Below are 22,244 nucleotides of genomic sequence, written 5' to 3' on the forward strand. Positions count from 1 at the left end.
CAGAAGTGTTATACTAGGCACAGATAGTAATCACAAAAACAAAGTCAATGTTTGCGAACACGTAATAAATTTCGTAACAATGTTTCGGTCTATTGGTCGCTGAATCATTAGTTCCAAGGCTACCTTGTACACTGGAGAGCATTTTTAGTGATTCGTTCATTTGTTGTCAGGGATATTTATCTATCCGTACAGAGCTGATAGGTCTCATTGAATACAGAGAGAGCTTTGTCTATAATGGATATATAACACACTTGATTTTCTCGTTTATTATTTAGTTCTTTGTAAACATTGCTGATTCACTCTTCGAATTTAACCGTGCCCGTTTTATTTTCGTACCTATATTACACAGATTATATAATTGGTAGAAAACGCAGGGTTATGCGAATTCGTATTTTCTATTTCTTTCGTTTAATATCGCTATAATTTCTAAGAAAAGATTCGGTGATTTTGTGCTGAAGGTAAATAAAGTCATGACATGAGGTGCGAACAAATTAATCATGCAATGAATCTTTATTTTAGAATGCGTTATGATGATTCTTCGGATATTTATATTCAAATGCGTGGTTAATGAATGACGGTGAATTTCTCCGGAAATTAAAAACGACGGGCTAAATAAATATCTCTTAGTGTACTTCTCGTGGCTTAATTTTGAACCTATATGGTTTATTTGTAAAGCATACCAGTATACCGATAGAGAAACATACCTTAATCTGCTCAATCAATACAAATTTGCGATTTATACGTTTTACGTATACTGTATACTAAGATAATTATGACAGACGAACCGAATATACACACATAGTAATATTATATTTTACCTGAGCTATATTTACGAATTCACGTACCGAACCACAAAATTTCAGAGTGAGAACAGTAGCGCAATGCTAGTCTCATAGATATCAAATTTCGTTTCATTATATCTTTTAACAAAGGTGGCAATGTGTTAAATTTCATTATAGTACGTTAACAAATACGACCTGCTGCAAATTCTGTTCAATAAAGGAAAAAAAAATGCAATGTATTTAAGTATTATGTCATATTTACTGTTCAATAAATAAAAGAACTTTATGACATGATGCGTTGCAAGACTTTCATAGATACATACGTTTAGTTAAAATGTAAATCACGAAAGCAAAAAAAAAACAGTATATTATGCAGGCATAATCATAAAAAATTTAAGAAACAAATGTAGAACAAGTTTTCGAGACTTCCTTTCTGCAGTCGAGTGAAAAGTGAATAATACTGGGAGGTTGCATTAAAAATAGTTGACACAGAAACTGATCCCACAAAAACATAATATACAAGTATGAATATAAATGAACGTGAAAATTCTCAATTTAAAGTCCAAAACATTTCGATCGTTACCTCGATAAAAGTCGAGATCTTGGATAAAAGTGTTTTATATTTAAGGCTATTCAAACATATATTTTAATTAACGTCAGCCTCATTAGGACAACGAAATTGGAAAGCCAAAATTTTAATTTATAAAAATACAGATGAGCGCATTTTTACTTCTTCTTTGTTAAATAGACCGAAAGAGGTGGAAGTAAACCACTTTGAAAAATATAACTAATCGTCTCTTATAAAAAATAACGTACATATATTACTTTAATTAATTCTGTATATCATATACAAGTAACCTTAATAATTCGATAAGTCGCAAGTAATGACAGTGACAACTTTATCCTAATCCTAAAAATAAACGCGAAAGTTTGTAAGTATGAATGAATAAATTATAATGAAATTTTACAATAATATAGTTCCGTCGTAATATACGTAAATTCGTAATATAAATTCGTCCGCGGGTGAAGCCGCGCGACGCAGCTAGTCCTTCATATAGAGTTAATTAAGAAATTTTGAACAAATCGAAAAACAATAAAAATCAACGAGACGACCGTTTAAAAAAAAAACCTACAGAAGAATAACTGTAACGCGCTCGTAATTAATCAGAAAGCTTGCCGCACGTAAAGCAATCGCATTAGCGTGTCTAAAATCGCTTGTCAACGGATCGTGTGAATAGCCTTAGCAAGAAACCGAGACAGTGTGTCAGCGTTCCGCGGTGACGTGGACCGGAGCCAAAATGTAACGTTATTTACGAGGAACACCGTCTCGATATTGCATAGCTACGTCTTTTATTCGAGAAATTAGCAGGAGTTAACAAATGACGATCACTTACAAACTCGGTACCTTGAATATTTGAGGAGTAAAAGCTCCGAGGGCTATTAGCTTCGGATGTAAAGCGTCAATAAGTGGTTTGCGTTGTATTTATACTGTCCAAGCTTATTACTGATCTGACTAACTCGAGCTCTCTACAAGTGTTAAGGGGCTTTGCGAGATTTTTAAGAAAAATCGTAGGATAATATTCATTATTTATCAACTAGTTTAATTTAATTGCTAATGAAACACAGAAATACAGAAATACAGAAATATTATAAGTTTCGTCATTCTTGAAGGCCCTTTCTGTTTGTTTCCCTAACATGTATATTAAGATTTATCTATCTTTTTTAAGCCTTAACATTCATACATATATACATATCTTTTTTGTAACCTTTGAGCCCAGAAACAGCTATTTTAGTAATTCATCACAGTCAATTTTACAAACAGTAATAAAGTGAGTATTTGAACATACAGAAAATTAAAATGGTTTTTTTTTTTCGTATACAAAACCATGGAATTTTAATGTCATTACAGACATATTAAGGAAAAAAAATCTTGTTTAAAAGAACACGCTTGATAGAATCAACTTAGTTGTCTCACTTTAATACGAAGTCAGATAATTAAGACAGAGTATGCGTAAGGAAATTATTCAATATAAGTCCCCAGGGCACCTTATGGCGAGGTGTGGGGGTTTACCGACCCCGCGGACCCCAATGCTCCCTGCTGTTGCCGACCGCAGTGAAGCTCGACGAAGACATAATCCCCACCTCTGGTTTGCTTTAGCCGGCCGGTTAGAGTGGAGTCGCGAGAGCTTTTAGCTCGAAGGGTGGATGCGAAGCGTAAGTGGCGAGTGGGCACGTGATGCTGAACCCTCAGGGAGCGCGTGATCGTCATTTAAAGTCCAGTAACGCCTCTCCACCCTTAGCTGCTCATGGCATGTTGCCCTCTGGTTCCTATTTTACTGCGACTTTTTAGAGGGCTCATGTGTGAGAGGGCGAGTACATATTTGATGACATAAATCTCACGATAAAAAATCCGAAACAATTCAAGATTTAAAAAAAAAACATATAACCCATTCTAAAGACACGAATGTTTTTGATTTGATTTTGATTGAACAAGATTTTTGTAACTACGCTAAGGCTCTACAATATATTCATTTCTTGCAATATCATATAACATAATCATACTAAAATCTAGAACAGCAAGTTCCAATTTAGTCTACTATGCCAGCAATGAAGGTGCGTTCTTGACGAATATAAGCTTTGTATGAAAAATATTGTACATATATGTATATAAAAATGAATCGCAAAATTTATTAATAAGCTTAAATCTCAAAAACGGCCCGACAAATTTAGCAAATTTTTATTATATTTTTGGTAAAGCACAAGGAAGTTTCAGAAGAAAAAATAAAGTCATGGCAGATCGAAGGTTATTAAAAAATTCAGGTTACATATAAAATATCCCAATTTCAAAAAGTCAAATACCTTAACGATGCGCTAGATATTTTTACGATAACCTGCAATGTTGAATCTTTGCCAAGAATCGGTTTTGTAAATCCACTAGGTGGACTCTGCAGAAAATCTTGTGCAGTGTAAAGCCAGGTAAAATGCAATTCCATGTTCGACGTGGCGCCTCAGCACTTGAACAGACTAATCTCATAATGATTTTATACAACATAGGGATTTTTTTAAATAAATATTTATCTTTAATCAGCATTTTGCACATCAAATCAGAATCTTATCGCAATGCATCTTTTTTCCTTATAAGGTTGTTATTGATGTTTCCTTGTAAGGTTTATAAGGTTGTCATTTCTATTTGCATCGGAATTTCAATTCAAATAATTTTTTGAGTGTTGTTTATACATATCAGTCAGTCTTTTTGAATAATATGTTTTATTAATATAGTTAAATAATACTGTATTTTTATCTATATAATCTATGTATATAAGTGAAAGTGGTGTTAGTCACACTTATTTTAAAATCAAGAACGGTTAAACCGATTTGGCTAAAAATGTATGCAGAGGTAGCTTAGAACCAGGAGACGGACATAGGAAAGTTTTTATCCCGGAAATCCAACGGGAACGGGAACATGCGAGGAAGACCCCGGGTCTATCTTTCCTATGACTACGCAGGCAAAGCCGCGGGCGGAATGCTAGTATTATAAAGAGAAGATTCGTATATTTCTTTGGAACAAACTACTCCACCGATTTCAAAAATGTTTTGCTACATCTATATCAAGTATTTAAAGAGACTAATTTCTTTAATCACGTGTCATCCTGGGCAAGTCGGGCCTAGAGGCTTGTAATGATTATGAAGACCTATTTTGAGTTTTAATAGAGCCTATTAATGTTATTCACAAATAACGAAATACGTTTCGATAGTAAATTAATAACTTACAGTTTAAAGGAGTGCCAAATAATCAGGCGACAAAGGAAAATATGAAGCGGACATAATTGATACCTAAATTATTAGCTATAGTGAAAAAGGTTATTATATTTTTATTTATTTTTTGTACTTACGCATTTACAGAATTAAATTGTAAAGTCGTTTTCGTACGTAAGAATTTTTTTTTTCAGATGTTTGCCATTTAAAACAGATTTACTTCATGAAACTTACACAAATGACAAAATCTATCCATTCATAAATTAATGATTAGGTGTGATACATTAGACTTAAGAAGGGTAAAATGTATATTAATAATTAACATTAAGTCTTGTGAATTACAATGAAGGAAAATAATTATTATTTACAAAAAAAATCATACCAATGTGTTAATTAAAATAAGTAACTTTATGATCCCATTTACCATAAATTTTTAGATGTGCCATATGGATTGCCCCAGCACTTTTATTATAAAATAATAAACTAACAGATATTTGGAAAAATAAATCAACCATTAAGGAATTATCAATATTGCAACTTAATATATATTTATATCTAGTATAATAATGAAATGTATTTATACTAATCTACAATAAAAATAAGCATATAAAACTCATCTCCAATACAACTGAAAATTCTTTAACCATTAAATATCTATGATATCCCGATTACCAAGGGTGAAATGAGGATGGACCACTAGTACATAACTTTTTTCTAGACGTGAACAGGAAATTCATTAAATACATACTCACCACTATATGGATGAAAACTGATTAACATAAAACACTAATAATAAAAAGTGAAAGAATAGCATGTTCAGTATTTTTTAACCCAAGTATTATGATTAGTTTTATGCATTGTGGTTCCTTATTATTACTATTTTAAGTTTAAAATATATCATTATGGCCATATTTATTACTTTTATATTAAGCCCAAAATTTGTATCACTTACATATATAAGATACATCTCGAATTCCCTTAATCAAGACATTGTGGTTGAATGGCTGTCCCATGTCATTATCTTGTTGGTATCAACAGGAAAATATTTACAGAAAGGGTTAAATAATTAAGAAGGTTGTCCTAATGATTTTGTGTTGAAATGTGTTTGTGTATAGTGTCTAATGACTTAAAGTTTTAACTCCGAGTCATAGAGACAATATAACTTATGTCAGGAGGGTAACTGTGAAGGCTGAAAACAGTACTAATTCCAGTGTCAGAAAAATACTAATATAAACATAATAGCAGTAAAGGGATGGAGCTATATAGGTTATCTAGCTCCATCGCTTTACTGGAATAAGTACTGTCTTAAGAAATCATGGTAAGCCCACAGTTCTTTTTATTAGTAGTGATATTACTCATACCCATAAATATACTATACTTGTTTATAAAATCAATATTGTACAACATTGACAAGATTTTTGATATTTGTTAAAGTGACATTACAATATGTAACAGTTAATAATTAATCTATTAAAAAAGGCATTGAAATTGTGCTAGAATATTAATAGAAATTAGGCTAGGGTTACTAAAGTAGTACCATGTCTAATAAAGTTGACAGAAAGTTGTTGAACAATATTTTTTATTTAAGATCCTCCTTTGTGAACAATGAATATGGACAAATATTTCAATTAATACTACAATCATATCATGGATGCAATCTTGTTTTATTGGCGACAAAATTCTTGTTAATATAATACTGTATCAAAATTATATTGTATTTTATATACAATGACATGTACAAGACTATTTGGTTAAACCCAATAGGAAGAGAAATTATTAACTACCATATGATGTCTGAAACATCAAGGCTACATAATTTATATATTCTCAAGGCTATTTTTCATAATGATGTTCGTATAGATATGTATGCAGTAAGGATACATTTAATGTTAAATAAAAAAATATACCTATTATACTACTCCTAATATAATGAAAAATGCAAGAAGTAAAGTTATCTTTTTGAAAAAAATATCAATCATAAAAGGAAAGCCTTTACAATCTAGTTTATATTAGTTTAAAATTATATTATTTAAAAACAGAATGTTTGTGATATAATTTGTAATTTTGGTGAGAAACATAAAAGAATTCTTTAATCTCTTAGAGAGATTAAGGAAATGACTAGATAAATATGAATTCAGATAATTTAAATTGTCATTTAAATTATCTGCGAATAGTGACTGATTTATAATGCGAAGCGACTTATAATGTTCACAACTTTATTCATCTTGCAAGAATATGTAGAATTAATTTAATTATAGGTCAAGAATCAGCTGTACTAAGCTTTTTTTGTTGGGTTTATAGATTATTATGTACAAGTCAAATTAAATTAAAATTAAATCCTATCCATCATTTTGTTATGTTTTTATTTTATATTTGCCGTGAAAAATTAACTTTTTGTATTTAATTATGTTGGACATTTTGTTGTCGCCATTCGTGGTTAAAGTTAAGTTTCTGTTAGGAAATAATCTAGTTATCGTTTTCAGAATTTTCATGGTATTATCTTTATTACCACAATAAAATCATCAAGAGCTATTTACAGCCATTCGAAGAAATAATAGGCAAAGAAGTGAACTTACCTCCACATCATTGTTGGTTACTGCAGACTTTTGGTCGGAAATAGTGGGCTGCTCTTTCGTGTGATTATAATGAACTTTCGAATCGTCACTGGAAATGCTAACGACACTTTTATCAGGGGCTTTGGGTTCCTTATCATACTCCGGTGAAGGAGCCATCTTGAAGGAAGAGCAGACAGATGACACAAGTCTTATGACTTTTTAGCACTAAAATCACTTTTCGACGTTAAATTGCTTGTGATTTATGATATAATCATTTTAAATTGTGTCTACCTAAGTTCACCTACAGTCCCAATGTCTTTAAAATGTGAATCCATCATATTTGATGAATTCTAAATAACATTTTCACGAATATATCTACTTTATTTCTAGATTTTTAGATGACTTGACTTTGAGTCTCTTACGCCCTCACGTGGCGAAAAATAGAAGCTTTTATTTTTCTTTCGATTATTTTTTTTCAGCCAACAACACCAAGCCACCAAGAGAATATTATTGGGACTAAATGGATTCTACATATTTAGTTTTAAATCTTTTTTTTATAAAATGTACATAATGTATTTCATAATTAAATCAAAAAAAAATATTTAATAAATTATTAAAAATACATGTCATAGAAGATTTCGCACTTAATTATTATAAGATGAAATTATGGATCTGCATCAGCATAAAATGGTCCATGTCGTGGAGTGTTCATCATGGCTTATTTATGTCTTCTCTTACATGGCATTTTATTTTTATGTTATTTTTTTTTTTACAATGGGACCTGTATTAAGTGGAACCATTATCAAATACAAGAACTTTAATGTTAACCCGGAGTAATGAGAACGGTTAAAAAAAATCGAGCATCTTTAATTTAAATAAACATTTATAAGCTTTAGGATACTGCAGCCTGCAAGTGTATTCTGCCATAGCCCATATTGAAAGTTGTAACTTATATTGTTGACGTTGACACAACATAAAACAGCAAAACAATTTATCGTATATAAGTGTATAATCTATGAATTTATCATTCGCAGTTTTAGTTTGCCGATAGTCGCGATTGTTCTGAAATTTAAATCTTTACCTTTCGTAGGTGGTCATCATTTGAATCGCTTTATCTACAATTTAATACACAATTTTATAATTATCGTTTTATTTTAGCTATTACGTACCGAGATGAGTGAAACACGAGAGAATATTTTCTTATTTGTTCCCAATATCATAGGTCAGTGAGTTTTTTGTTTAATGGGTCTATTTGTTTTTTTTTTTTTCAGTAAGTAATTTAAATATTTTTCAGGCTATGCACGGATTATACTTGCTATAGTCTCGTTCTACTATATGCCCACGCATTGTGGGTTTGCTTGTATATGTTATATTACTTCAGCCCTGTTGGATGCGATCGATGGACATGCGGCGCGTTATTTTAATCAAAGTAAGTATAAGATTTATACTATATTATACTATTATAATTCAATTTATCAAATTAGCTATGCTCTCTATCCTTGAGACATTTAGAGTATCATATTACTTTTGGTCTGTATTGAGCATTAAATAGGCAGCAAAAGCATGTTCAAGAGCAATTAAAAAATTATCTGTATATGTTTTAATTTGTCATGATTCCTTGATATTTGTATATTGCAAATAAAATTACTACTACATTTTTAATTTTATCCTTTTAAATGCTTTTCAACATCAATATCAAATCCTTGTTTTTTACATACTCCAAAATGATTTTAGTACTATATTCAAGAATCTCTTTAGCTAAAATTAATCAAATTTTTAAAAGAACATGGCTGATTTAGTTGCATGTGCTTACTCCATCAAATAAGAGTGACCATTTATTATGAGTTCAGACATGCTAAATCACAGTTATTTACAGGTACCAAATTTGGAGCAATGTTGGACCAACTTACAGACCGAGCTGGTACTGCTGGACTCCTCATGACCCTTGCTACATTTTACCCAAAATACACCTTTTGGTTTCAAATATCTATGATCATTGATATCACTTGCCATTGGATCTTTCTACATGCATCAATTTTACAAGGAAAGACTTCCCATAAATTCATTGATATGTCAGAAAACCCGATTATGCATGTTTATTATACAAATAAGACAGTGTTATTCTGCATGTGTGCTGGAAATGAAGCCTTCTATGCTGCTCTCTATGTCAGCTACTTCTATACAGGATTAACAAGTAAGATTCTAGTTTTTTTTTATGTCATAGCGGGCACCTGGGCTGGTGGTTCGCCTGATGGTAAGCGATCACCACCACCCATGAACATTCGCAAAGGTAGGTGTTGCCCGCTTTTAAGGGGAAAAGGAAAAGGAAAGGATTAACGACTGGAAAGAAGGAATGGACTGGGACGGATGAGGAAAAGGAAATGGGCCTAGATAAGATAAGATTCTATATTATACCTAAAAACTTAAATATTATAAAATTCAGGTAAGATTTTTCTGTTCAATAGTCATAAAGACCTAATCCACATATGTTATCCCCTGTTGACACAAATATTTATCAGCTGATAACTATATTTTTTTGCATTCTCAAGTAACTTATTTGCAAAAAAATATATAGTTATCTTTACAAGTGTTGTAAACTGGGTTCAAATTTATTACCCCTGATAAAAAATTCGAACAACATTCTTCAATTTTGTATATACATTATAAGATAAAATGCAGTTTCAATTAAAAATCTTATAAACTTTGGTACTTAATTTTTTATTTGAGCAAAAATTATTAAATTATACAAAATACCAAACAACATACAAAAATATTGAAATTGTATTGCTCCTTATTTCTTTCAGTTTTCGGAATTGGAATATTTCCCATGATAGCTGTTCTGTCGGCGCCCGTTGCTCTAGTCAAGACACTGATCTCAGTACTCCATGCTATTGTTGCCTCAATCAACCTAGCAACCATTGACAATCAAGAGAGAGCTGCCATTGCTGCCAAACAATCTAATTAGTAAGAAAAATAACACTAAATAGATTTTCTCAAGAGTCCTTGTCCAAAAAAGTATGTACTAAACAATCATACATATTATTAAAATTAGATAACTAATTGGTTATTGTGTTTATTTAAATTACCACTAATATGTTTACTAAAACAACCTAATTTTGTTAGTTTAATTTATGCAGTGGTATATAAATAATTGTGACACATTTGAAATTTGAATACAAAAGTATCATGAGTGTTCTCTTTAATTGCTAAATGTTGTTTAATACTTAGGTATTTTTTTTTGTTAATTTATTTACTTGTTCCATTTATTTTATTATTCATTTAAATGTCTCGAATTATAAAGTAATAGATAGAACATATTTACTTTATACTAGATTTTCGCCGATTTCGCGATTTCGAACTTCTTTCATCCCCTCTTTCAACCCTTTCTACCCTTTTTTCGCAATAAAAAGTAGCCTATGTCCTTTCCCAAGTTCACTTCTATCTCCATACCAAATTTTATCAAAATCGGTTCAGAGGTTTAGGCATGAAAGCGTAACAGACAGACAGACAGAGTTACTTTCGCATTTATAATATAAATAGGGATATATACAAAACAAGTACACATTTTAAGATCTGTAAAACTGTACATTATCTGCTGTATAATTAATTTTTACTTGTTGTAATTATTAATGATTTTGTGATATTTTAAAACATTCATTTATTTTGGTAATTTATTCTAATAATCAAATGTTTTGTTTATTCTTTATTTTTGAATCATGGCCAAATATTTGATATTAGTGGTAATAAGATAGTCTGTGTAGTTATGAATTTTATAGATGTTGCTATCTAGATTAAGCTATAGATATTTAATGTAAGTACAAATAAAAAAATTGTCACCCCTCTACTCGTAAATGATTATACATACAGAAAAGATCATAAAGTGGAAGCGATCATATTTATATGATATCAAGATATCAATTATATTGACAAGTTTAAAGTCGTCAAAATAGATATTTTAGTGTTTTTAAAGTGTTCACATGAAACTCATTCCCACGCTTATATTAAACAGGACAGGTTATTGTTTAATACCAATGTAATGGACCTTCTATTATATTATTTGTTGCATTTATATTTATTATAAATTATAATATTTCAAGACATATTCCTCATAAACTAAGAACTTTGTTAATTGCATTTTCTGATTACTAATTAAGATGTTTTATTGGCTATAAGTATTTCATGTAATATTGTGTCTTATTTATTGCTGCTCCTCAAATTGATGTTGTGTTAAAATGTAATAAATGTGAAAAACATGAATAAAATTCTTGTTTTATTATTACTCACCCACACCCTTGCTTCTTATCAATACAAATCACTGGTAAACTTCAATGAGAAATCAACATACTTTTGGGTTTCGGCACAGAATTATTAGTACAAGTTCGGTCTTTACATAGTATTTTTAAATAATGTGCAGATGTGTTATCAATCATAAAAAAAATCATTGTTTTATCAACACTAAAAATCTGCATGTGGCCTCTATTTAACACGTAGGCTGCTGAAACAAACCAGTTGCGTAAAATTGCTTGGAAATGAGGATGCGGCTTTACACGTCTAGCGTTCGAAGCCGGCATCCGCGATATATCGCGTCTCTTGTGCGTAAAACATGCCGTGCGTGTTTTTTTGTCCAAGTTGCCAATGCGTGCGGGAAACACATTTTTATCATAAAATATATTTTTTTATGATCTCTTCCATTTTGATTTTCTTTGGTTAGATAGATAAAATTTAATTCTAATAAAACGGAGAGAAAATATTTTGTAGGTATAAATAATAAAAAGTGGAAATATACATTGATTTGTTAAATGTATTTATTTGCTGTTGTTTTCACGTACAATATAAAAAAAGGTGTGTGTGCGATTCACACACGATAGAAGTGAAACTTCAGTAAATCGACAAAAGAATGAGATGAATATATATACAATAATAGCTGCACGCCCCGGCTCCGCCCGGGTTGTCATTTATCATAATTAAAATTATTTAAAATATCCTATCTCTCAAGTTGGATCGAACTGCACATGGTGTGCGAATTTTATTATAATCGGTTAAGTGGTTCAGGAGTCCAATGAGGACAAACATTGTGACGACGAGATTTACATATATTAAGATAAAATAGCCCTTTCTAGAGCCCCCAAAAAAGGGCTCTAGAAAGAGGTGCACAAACTACCGAGGAATTGCGCTACTCCCTACGGCGTATAAGATCCTGTCCTACGTGTTGCTCAAGAGGTTAGAACCATACGCAGAGAATATAATAGGCGATTACCAGTGTGGGTTCAGACGTAGCCGTAGTACAAACAAGAAAGAGCATTTTGCGGACCAACCTTAAGCAACTCGCTTTTTGTAGTTACTATTTATAGAATTAAAAAAAATTGTCCTAGCACTATGTTCAGATTAGAGATACACCTTTAACCCTTTGCTGCTGACTTCTACAACACTTATGCTTCGAATCACATTAAATAGAATATTGCTTTCAAGGGTCGGTAGGTCCGTTAAATAAACCAAACAAAATAGTTTAAAAAGCAATTTATTTAGATATACTCATTACAATATGTAAGCTTATGTGCCAAATAATGGTCAACTACTTATTGTGGACTGAACGAGTGCCTAGTGTTACAAAGTTTTCGAAAATCCATTTGGATTTTTTTAGTAGTAAAAGTAGTATTTTAATATAATTAAGTTGTAATCTGTAAACAATTTCAATTGTCCACAATAATACAGTTTTATCTTTAGAACAAAAGCAAAAAATAAATCGAAATATTTAGCAGTTAACGAAATTAAGTGTCTCACTTTAAAGAAATACAGAATAATTATTAAGGGTTAATATGCTAAGAAAAAACAAAATAAAATTAACCCTTAAGACTACTCATACCGGCTCTCATGATTTCATCAACGAGAAGGAGGTTGCTAGCAATAACAGAGCAGGAATTGAGAATTTGTTTCTTCACAATGTAGTTATCATAAATGCCCATGTCGGTAGGTTTGATAGCTTCTCCACTACTCAAGTCCAAACCGATGGGATCAGGGCTCAAACGAGCTTCTTCTTGCAGTTTAACTATGGTGTCTTGGGCATCATAACCGGAGTTCACTGCTAGCGTTTTTGGAATCACGAGTAAAGCTTCCGCGTAAGCTTGGATGCCCAAACGAGCTTTGCCCTTAACTGTATCTTTGTACTTCTGCAACTCCAGATTGGTCTTAATTTCAAATGCCGCTGCACCAGGCACAATGCATTTGTCTTCGATTGCATTGTTGATAGCTCTGAGGCCATCGCGGATGGCGTCTTTGATTTGAGTGAGTGTATGCTTGTTGGGGCCTTTGATGAGAATAGTTACAGATTGTGGGTTCTTGCATTCTTCCACAAATGTATATTTCTCTTCGCCCAGAATGTGTTCATATACAAGACCGGCGTATCCTAGGCACTCTTCTGTAAGATCATCTACAGAGTTCATGGCAGAGCCGCCACAAGCGAGAGCAAGACGTTCCATGTTACGTCTCTTGGCTCTGCGAAGACCGATGATGCCTTCTTTGGCGAAAGCATCAAGGGAAAGGGGGTCGATGCCCTTCTGGTTGATAACAACAAATGATTTGTTGGTGCCATCACAAAGCTTCTTCTTAAGGGCGATTATCTATAACCAATTATTATAATTGTATGCATATCTTATAGTTTTGCTAGTTGTCAAGCCAATCGGAAAATGTACAACTAGAAAAGCAATTCTTTTTGTATAGAAATAATGCATTCTACAGTATGAATTAAAGTAAAGTAAAAGTAACATAATATGGCAAAATGTTTCGTATTTCGCCGATGACGTCGTTTATCAATGATATATTGTGCTGTCCAAGTATTTAGTTATTGTAGTTATGATTACCTACTACATTCTTACTTTTTGAGGTTTGTAATTATTATCGCAACACCTTACCTTTTTAACTCTTTGGTCAATAAAATCTCTTTCAGCTGCCACCAATTTCTCCCTGTCCTCAGCAGACTTGTAGAAAAATCCAGAGTTTACTTCAGTTTTTTCATACTCCAAGGAAACATTACAAGTAAAAATGTATGCATTTTCCACACGTTTTGGCATATCGGGGTGACGAGCTCCATGGTCCATAACCAGACCTTGAGAATATAATTCTTGTTAATCAGAGAGTATGGGAGAAATTGTAATTGTTAAAGTTCCAGATGGGAGGGTTGAAAACTCAAAATACAAAAAAAGATGAAGTATGGGCTATAAATGACTTTTCAATGCTGCAGTGTAAGAAAAACAATAAACATATTCTTATGACTAAAAATGTACAATAACTGTAAATAACATTTACAAATTAATGTTGTTTAACTATTGAAGAATTTTCCAGTAAAAAAGGAATATTAGAGTTTGAAAAGATATAATTTTTCAATATTTCAAAACAAATAATGGAAAAGTACTGACCTTTAATTAAAGTAGTTTCAGTGGCAGTTTTATGTTGCATTTCCATCAGCTCCACCATATGCAAATCCACGGGTTGATCAGGTCTTCTTATTGCAAGGACTGCATCAACACATGCATCAGTTAGCACTTCAGCAAGATTCTGGTGTACCTGTTAAGTGGATAGATAAGACGAAAATGAGCAGTTTCAGTGAAGGTAATTTTTTTACAGATACTAAATGCTCGCCTCAACTCTATCCAGGTAGGAGTTTTTTTTAAGTTTAAAGTTATTATTCTAATCCAAGCAGAGATAAATCAAATAAAACAAAAAACATTGACTGTTACAGACAAGTCTTTCCTATCTAATCTACATGTAAGGCTCATATTTAATGCGCTCAAATACCGAAAGAGCTCTTTGAGCAAAAAAATAGCTTGAAATGTATCGTGCTCACAATAAAAGCTCCACATCACAATGTGAACATATAGGCTATGTAATTTAATGATGTGTGATTGGCTATATCTTTACTAAAGAAATAATGTTTTCAAGCAGGCTTTTGTTAATATTAATAGTTGTCTATATACATATCCAAAGTCATAAAATCTGTCACCTACCTTGGTCTTCAGAGAAGTACGTGCAATATCAATTAAGTTTTCTCTTTTGATTTCAATAGGTATTTTCATACTTTCAAGAACTTCCAACGCTTTGTTGCGAGCCAAATCATAGCCCTCAGTTATTATTCTGGGGTGCAAGCCTGTAATATAAAAATATTTTTTTTAAATATCAATACATATAAATGAAATAAGTATTTATTAAACTATCAGATCTATTTTAAATATAAATGACTTCTTAAAATTATTTTATAACAAACTAAAAGATAAATAATAGTAGTCCAGTGGCACTCTGCTCATATTTTTTTCTATTACATTACTGAAGTAAGTTCCATTTGTGTACCTTCACTTATATAAATGTCAGCTTGTTTGAGCAGCTCGCCTATCAGCAGGACGGTAGAGGTAGTACCATCGCCAGTAGAATCATCTTGAGCTGTGGAAGCTCTAGCGATAAGGGACGCAGTTGGGTGCTGGATTTGCATCTCATGAAGAAGCACGTTACCATCCTTAGTAATCTTAATATCGCCAGCTCCTGACACTAACCTGTAACGAAATTTAATACTCATAGTGACGACCATTTGCTCAACCACATGCGAATTTGAACGCAAATATCATTGTTGTTACCTTCTAGAGATTATATATTAAATGTGTTACGGGCAAGTATTTATCAAAAACAATCGAGTTTAATTTTAGTTTCGTTTCATAATTGAGTATTTATATCACAATTACTTACATTTTTAATGTACCTTTGGGACCGAGGTTAGTTTTCATTACATCTTGAATACCTTTCGCTGCTGAAATATTTACAGCTAAAGCTTGAGCAGCTCTAGCAAATTCAGCTTTAGGATTTAACAAACTTATCGCAGCCATTATTCAAAAAACTGTTTTACGAAAACTTGCTAAAATCACGTTACTAACTTGTTCCTAAAACTGATGTTATTATGTGTTGCCAGCGACAATTACGATTGTACTTATAATACCTACCACAAAGTAGGTAATATACCAACATTATGAGTTAATCTCCCTAGGTACCTCAGTAAAGTTTATGTAGGCGTGAGTAATAAAAAAAAATACTGAAAACACACTGATCTGACAATATCTCTAAGGCCGAGGGAAAATCGGGGTTGCGTTTGGCCAAAGATCACAAAATCTGTAAGAAGTATGATTAGGCCTCTGCCCATCTTTGTGTTAATAATTGAAGCTTAGAAGAAGAGAAGAGAGACTTAAACAATCAATGAATAAATTAAACTTTTTTAAAGTTATTCTATATTTGAAGTTAACCACCTAATGAAATTATCAATCAAAATAAATAATTCAAATACTAACATATTATTAATAAATGAGCGATATAGTAAAACTTGTTAAAAAATCAAAGCGATATTGTAAAATTTAGGCCACAACTCTAAAGACGTCGGCATGAAAGAAGTTGATGAATTTGAATAAATAAACACCTTTACTCACTGCGAACAATGTAGTGTTTATGAAACTTTTTAAATATATGTGAAATCTATTTTGTCCAAATACTTGGCATAATTTGAATTATAAGTTATCATTAATTTAGGGTTTTAACACCGTGTTTACAGGACTTTTTTAATAATACCAGTGAAATTCCCGTGTTCCCTAGTGGGGTATGGGGCAGATGATGTACATCTGTTTCACTGATCAATTTTCTTTAGGGACAAGTAGGTGATCAGCCTTCTGTGTCTTGCCAGACCGATACATTTCTTTTTGTGCTTACCCACCGGGAATTGAACCCAGACCCCTTGGTTTTACGTTCACCCGTTAATCACTGTACCAAGGAGGCGGTCATTTAATGATATTACGAATCTTAAAAAAAAATATATGATATTACTTCTGTATTGTTTTTAACTGTCAACGTCAATTGTCAAATTGAAGTAGTAATTCTCAACGTGAAGCCATGGTTCATGTGTCACGATATGGAGTTACAAAAATAAATGTTCTATTTAAAGGCGAATACATATAAATGTACCTACGAGATAGTGCCAGAAAATTCCTAAGTGTATAAAAGGCTTGCCGGTGCTTAGATTTCTACAATATTTTAATTAACTTCCAAACAAAATGGACCTAATAGAGGAAGCCGAAAGTTACAAAAATAAAGGAAATGAAGCCTTTAAAACCGAAAATTATGAACAGGCTCTATTACTTTACACTAAGGCAATTAATATTGCGGAGAGCGACACGCGTGATATGGCCACGTACTTAAAGAATCGTGCTGCAACTTATCTTAAGTTAAAAGAATATGAAAAAGCTATCAAAGACTGCGATGATGCCTTACAAATTGTACCTGAAGATCCGAAAGCATTATTTCGACGTGCCCAAGCTTTAGAAAATTTACAACGATTTGAAGAGGCTTATCGAGATGCGAAAATAATATTCACAGTAGATCCTACTAACAAGGCTATTCAACCAGTACTAGGGCGTTTACATGCTATAGTCCAAGAGAGAGCAAGACAGGCCGCTCAAACTAGCAATAAAGTAGAACAAATGTTTAAGCTTGCTTTTAACATAGGAGAAGATCAAGAAAAACGAGGAAAAGCTATATCTAATTTATTAGTATTATGTAAAGAAGGTGATGCTGCAGACATGATGTTAAAGAATGGTATAATTCAGAAAATCCAACAATTGGTAAAAAATGAAAAGAAATCAGAAATTTATGTAAATGCCATCCGAGTTGTAAGCCAACTTTGCAAGAGGAATATTGAAAGGACCAAAAATGTTATTAAGGGAGTTGGTGTACCTTGGTTTCTGGAAATTATTGATAGTGATAAGGAAGAAATTGTTATAGCTGCTCAGTATTGCCTTCAAACAATATTAAACACCTTTTCTGGAATGGATACCAAAAAGGATACAAAGCCAGATAAGAATCTGTGTGACCAGTATAAAGCAGAAATAGATACTTTACTTACATGCTTAACTTACTCAATAACTAATAGAGTAATCACTGGCTTGGCGAGAGATGCTATTATGGAGATTATTATGAGAAACTGTCACTACAGTACGCTAAATTGGGCTGAGAGGTTTGTTGAAATCAGGGGTCTGCAGCGCCTGCTTGAAGTTTGCAGTGAATTGGAGGAATATAAGTATGAATCTGCCATGAATATTACACCTTCATCAAGAACCATTGCTGCCTCGTGCTTGGCAAAAATTTATGAAAACATGTACTATGATCAAGCTAGAGAAAAGTTCAATGAACAAGTAGATGAGTTTATTAAAGATAAATTATTAACACCAGATCTTGAATCCAAAGTGAGGGTGACTGTTGCTATTACATCATTGTTGAGAGGACCCATTGATGTAGGTAATTATGTTATCTCTAAAGAGGGTATTATGGAAATGATTCTTGTCATGGCTCAGACTGAGGATACACTACAACAAAGAGTTGCATGTGAATGTCTTATTGCTGCTGCTTCTAAAAAAGATAAAGCACGAGCAATCATTGATAAAGGTGTTGACATATTAAAAAAATTATATTCCTCAAAGAATGATGCTGTTAGGGTAAGAGCCCTTGTTGGATTATGTAAAATTGGAAGCTTTGGGGGTGACGATGCATCTATCAGGCCCTTTGCAGATGGTTCAACTAAGAAATTAGCTGATGCATGTAGAAAATTCTTGGTAAATCCAGCGAAGGATAAAGATATGCGAAAATGGGCTGCTGAAGGTCTCTCTTATTTAACTTTAGATGCAGATGTTAAAGAAAAGTTGGTAGACGATAAGGCTGCATTAAATTCTCTTATTGAGTTAGCTAAGAGTGGAGATCAGTCATGTCTCTATGGTGTTGTTACCACTTTGGTAAATCTTTGCAATGCTTACGAAAAGCAAGAGATTATGCCTGAAATGGTGGAACTTGCTAAATTTGCTAAGCATCATATCCCTGAACAACATGAGCTAGATGATCCAGACTTTGTTAATAAAAGATTGACAATATTATGTAAAGCTGGGGTCACAACTGGTCTTGTTGCTCTCAGTAAAACTGAAAGTCACAACTCAAGAGAATTGATTGCCAGAGTATTCAATGCCATTTGCAGTTTGCAAGAGTTAAGGGGTATTGTTGTGCAACAGGGAGGAGCAAAAGTATTAATACCTATGTCTTTGGAAGGAACAAATAATGGTAAAAAACAAGCTGCCCAAGCCCTAGCAAGAATTGGTATAACAATTAATCCAGAAGTTGCTTTTCCTGGCCAAAGAAACTTAGAAGTGGTTCGGCCACTGATATCATTATTGCACCCTGAATGCACTGCCCTAGAGAACTTTGAAGCTCTTATGGCTTTATGTAATTTAGCTGGCATGAATGAGACAACAAGGAATAGAATACTTAAGGAAGGAGGTTTGTCTAAAATAGAACATTACATGTATGAAGATCACTTAATGCTTCAACGGGCTGCAACACAGTGTATATGTAATTTGGTGCAATCTGAAGATGTTATAAAGACCTTTGAAGGGAAAAATGATAAAACGAAATTTTTATGCTTACTTTGCCAAGAAGAAGATGTGGATACTGTGATGGCTGCTGCTGGTGCCTTATGTATTTTAACATCAGCAAGTAAAATATGCTGTAGGAAAATTTTAGACCTTGAATCGTGGCTAGAATCATTGAGATGTTTACTTGCAAATCCGAACAAAGAAATTCAGTATAGAGGTACATACATGTTGTATAATGTGGTAAACGAAGATAAGGATATGGCTGCTAGAGTATTTGAAACTGATGTCATGGAGATATTAATGGCCATTACAAAGTTGGAAGAGCCTGAATGTGCCAAAGCTAAAGAGTATGCTCAGAAATGTTTGAATGCTGCTGAAGATCTTGGGGTTATCAGAAAACCTGAAGAAGGAGCAGTTGATGCTTTACAGGAAGAGCCTGATGATGATGCCGATGAAGAAGAATAATTGTATTATAATATATAAGTAGTAATTTTTATTAGATATAGAAATTTTGAATTATTTATACCATGGTTAATAATTAACGATCTATTTGTGTGACAATATTTTGTATTTGTTTGTTATTTAGATGTGGCAATTTACTAAATAAAGGAAATTTTCAACTGTTTGACACATTTGATTTTATTTCTCTTTTATCATAGTTTTATTGTTAAATTCTCTTTCACAGGGTCATTGTCAATTTTGGTAGGAAATATTTAGTTGAAAAATAAAAATGCGTAACCTATCAAATTATATATATAAAAGATATTCGTAAAAAAACTTTTCTGTATTTCTGTATCTTTAATTACATATCACGCCAAACCTACTGAATAGATTATATAGATTATGAGTTGGATTCATGCTCTATATGATGCAATAATATCATAGATGATACACATACGCTATTAAGTAGCCGATATACTATAGATAGTATGTCGGCCATGACGTGCCATTCGACTTGTGGACACTGAAGAAAACTGAAAAGCCATGACGCGATCTAGATCTACATTTATTGGTTTATTATAATCTCAATACGACAGACAGGTTCTAACTTCTAAGTTGTCTGTGTTAGCTCGAGTACAAATAAACAGTTAAATATGTAATATAATATGCGGGTGAACGTACGTCAACGCTAACTAAACATGATGAATAAAAAAAATCTGATCGGTTTTATTTCTTATTGCTTACTGTACTCATCATGGTACAGATTCAGACAGATACTATATTATAACCATATCGCTAAACACTTTCAAATCAAAATAAAATTCAATGAAGAAATGTGATCGATTAGCATGTCAGCCACGACACGATTTTTACTATTTGGTCCAGTGGTGTAGCTACCAAGAGGCCAGGCGGGGTAGTGCCCCGGGGCCCTCGAATCCTTACCACAAAAATCTCACTCAAACTCAACTTTTGAAAATTTCTCCCATTTTCAAAATAAATATTACCGGTGGCAACTCGAGTTAAATCATGCATTGTAAAAAAAAGGTTACTGCAGTCAAACGATTCTTGTTTGGCTCGAATCCTACTCCTACTAATATTGGAATTTATGCGAAAGTTTGTAAGAAAAGTGTGTGTTCGTTACTCTTTCATGCAAAGACTACTGAGCCGATGGTAATGAAATTTGGTACGTAGATAGTTGGACAACTGGAATAACATATAGAAAACTTTTTATCCCGATATTCGTAAGGGACACGGACTTACGCGGGTAAAACCGCGGGACGCAGCTAGTTATCTATACGTTTGGATACGGCGAAATGAGCATGACCGTTAAATCAAGTACCGTGGTTTGAAAAAGTTTCTTGAGTAAAGCGACATATTTTTGAATGAACATCTCAATTACATTAAATTGAGTTCTATTATTCTATTCTACTCTATTCAAATTTTGCAGGACATTTGTTAAAACAAAGTAATGTAAAAAGTTAATTCAAAATCACACGTATTTCTTTCAAACAAAATTATGATTACATTGAAATTAATACTTAACATATATAATAATTACATTGTAATGAATACAAAATTTATTTAAGAATCTTGAAAAAACATTACTCGCTGTGGGAGCTGAACCATATGTGCGATACGCCGACGCTCTACCACTAGAGCTACGGAACACTATAGAAAATGGTAATTTAATAAACTTATATGAATTGACTCACATATATTCAAATAGATAAACGCATATTTTAAACTATATTATACACCTGAAACGACTGACAAATTTTTTTTAACTGAGTACTTATTATAATGACTTCAATCATAACAAAATTGTCTCAAATACTTGAACGTGTGTTGTAACGCCATTAGAGCTTTCATGCGACTGCGCTACTCTTTGCGACTGCGCGTGTTTCTTGGCTCAAGAAACATGAAGTTCTCGAACAAGAAAAGAAGAAAAAAAGAGCTGATAATAAAGTTGCCTACCATTTTTAAAGTGTTTGTATATTTAATCATTTTACTTCAAGAAACCTTACCAATTTGATAGCAGTGGGCCCAATTTTTTTATTTGCCCCAGGGCCCTAGGTTTACTAGCTACGTCACTGATTTGGTCTTGAATGTTACCACAACGCGCTGTGAGCATTTCCATCACGTAGAACCATAGCGTGAATTTCACGACTTGCTCTATAACCGTGACCGCAAGGCCGTTATACTTTTTGTAATAAAAGTGAGAAGTTTAAGTTCTTTGCGTTTCTACATATCTCTAAATATAAAAGAAAGTTATG

At 32.6% G+C, this 22,244-nt stretch overlaps 3 protein-coding genes across 4 annotated transcripts; 2 read left to right on the forward strand and 1 right to left on the reverse strand.

Moving 5' to 3' along the window:
• Positions 1 to 8,027: 8,027 nt before the first annotated feature.
• Positions 8,028 to 11,355, forward strand: LOC119836280 (CDP-diacylglycerol--inositol 3-phosphatidyltransferase). Of its 2 annotated transcripts, none has more exons than XM_038361570.1 (5): positions 8,028 to 8,183; positions 8,252 to 8,315; positions 8,388 to 8,522; positions 8,970 to 9,287; positions 9,898 to 11,355. In XM_038361570.1, exons 2-5 carry the CDS (start codon positions 8,267 to 8,269, stop codon positions 10,056 to 10,058), a joined length of 663 nt encoding a protein of 220 aa, XP_038217498.1. In that variant the 5' UTR covers positions 8,028 to 8,183; positions 8,252 to 8,266; the 3' UTR covers positions 10,059 to 11,355. The 2 variants fall into 2 exon arrangements, with proteins under 2 accessions (XP_038217498.1, XP_038217497.1); XM_038361569.1 differs by having other exon boundaries at positions 8,031 to 8,179.
• A 1,240-nt stretch (positions 11,356 to 12,595) lies between these two features.
• LOC119836204 (T-complex protein 1 subunit zeta) lies at positions 12,596 to 16,066 on the reverse strand. The gene is made up of 6 exons (XM_038361468.1): positions 15,824 to 16,066; positions 15,434 to 15,633; positions 15,094 to 15,233; positions 14,506 to 14,653; positions 14,002 to 14,195; positions 12,596 to 13,710 (listed from the first exon to the last, which is right to left on the reverse strand). Exons 1-6 carry the CDS (start codon positions 15,958 to 15,960, stop codon positions 12,934 to 12,936), a joined length of 1,596 nt encoding a protein of 531 aa, XP_038217396.1. The 5' UTR covers positions 15,961 to 16,066; the 3' UTR covers positions 12,596 to 12,933.
• A 917-nt stretch (positions 16,067 to 16,983) lies between these two features.
• LOC119836215 (protein unc-45 homolog B) lies at positions 16,984 to 20,155 on the forward strand. The gene has a single exon (XM_038361483.1). It carries the CDS (start codon positions 17,170 to 17,172, stop codon positions 19,993 to 19,995), a length of 2,826 nt encoding a protein of 941 aa, XP_038217411.1. The 5' UTR covers positions 16,984 to 17,169; the 3' UTR covers positions 19,996 to 20,155.
• Positions 20,156 to 22,244: the final 2,089 nt, after the last annotated feature.

Source organism: Zerene cesonia, chromosome 23 (genome assembly GCF_012273895.1).
Source record: "Zerene cesonia ecotype Mississippi chromosome 23, Zerene_cesonia_1.1, whole genome shotgun sequence".
NCBI lineage: Eukaryota > Metazoa > Arthropoda > Insecta > Lepidoptera > Pieridae > Zerene > Zerene cesonia.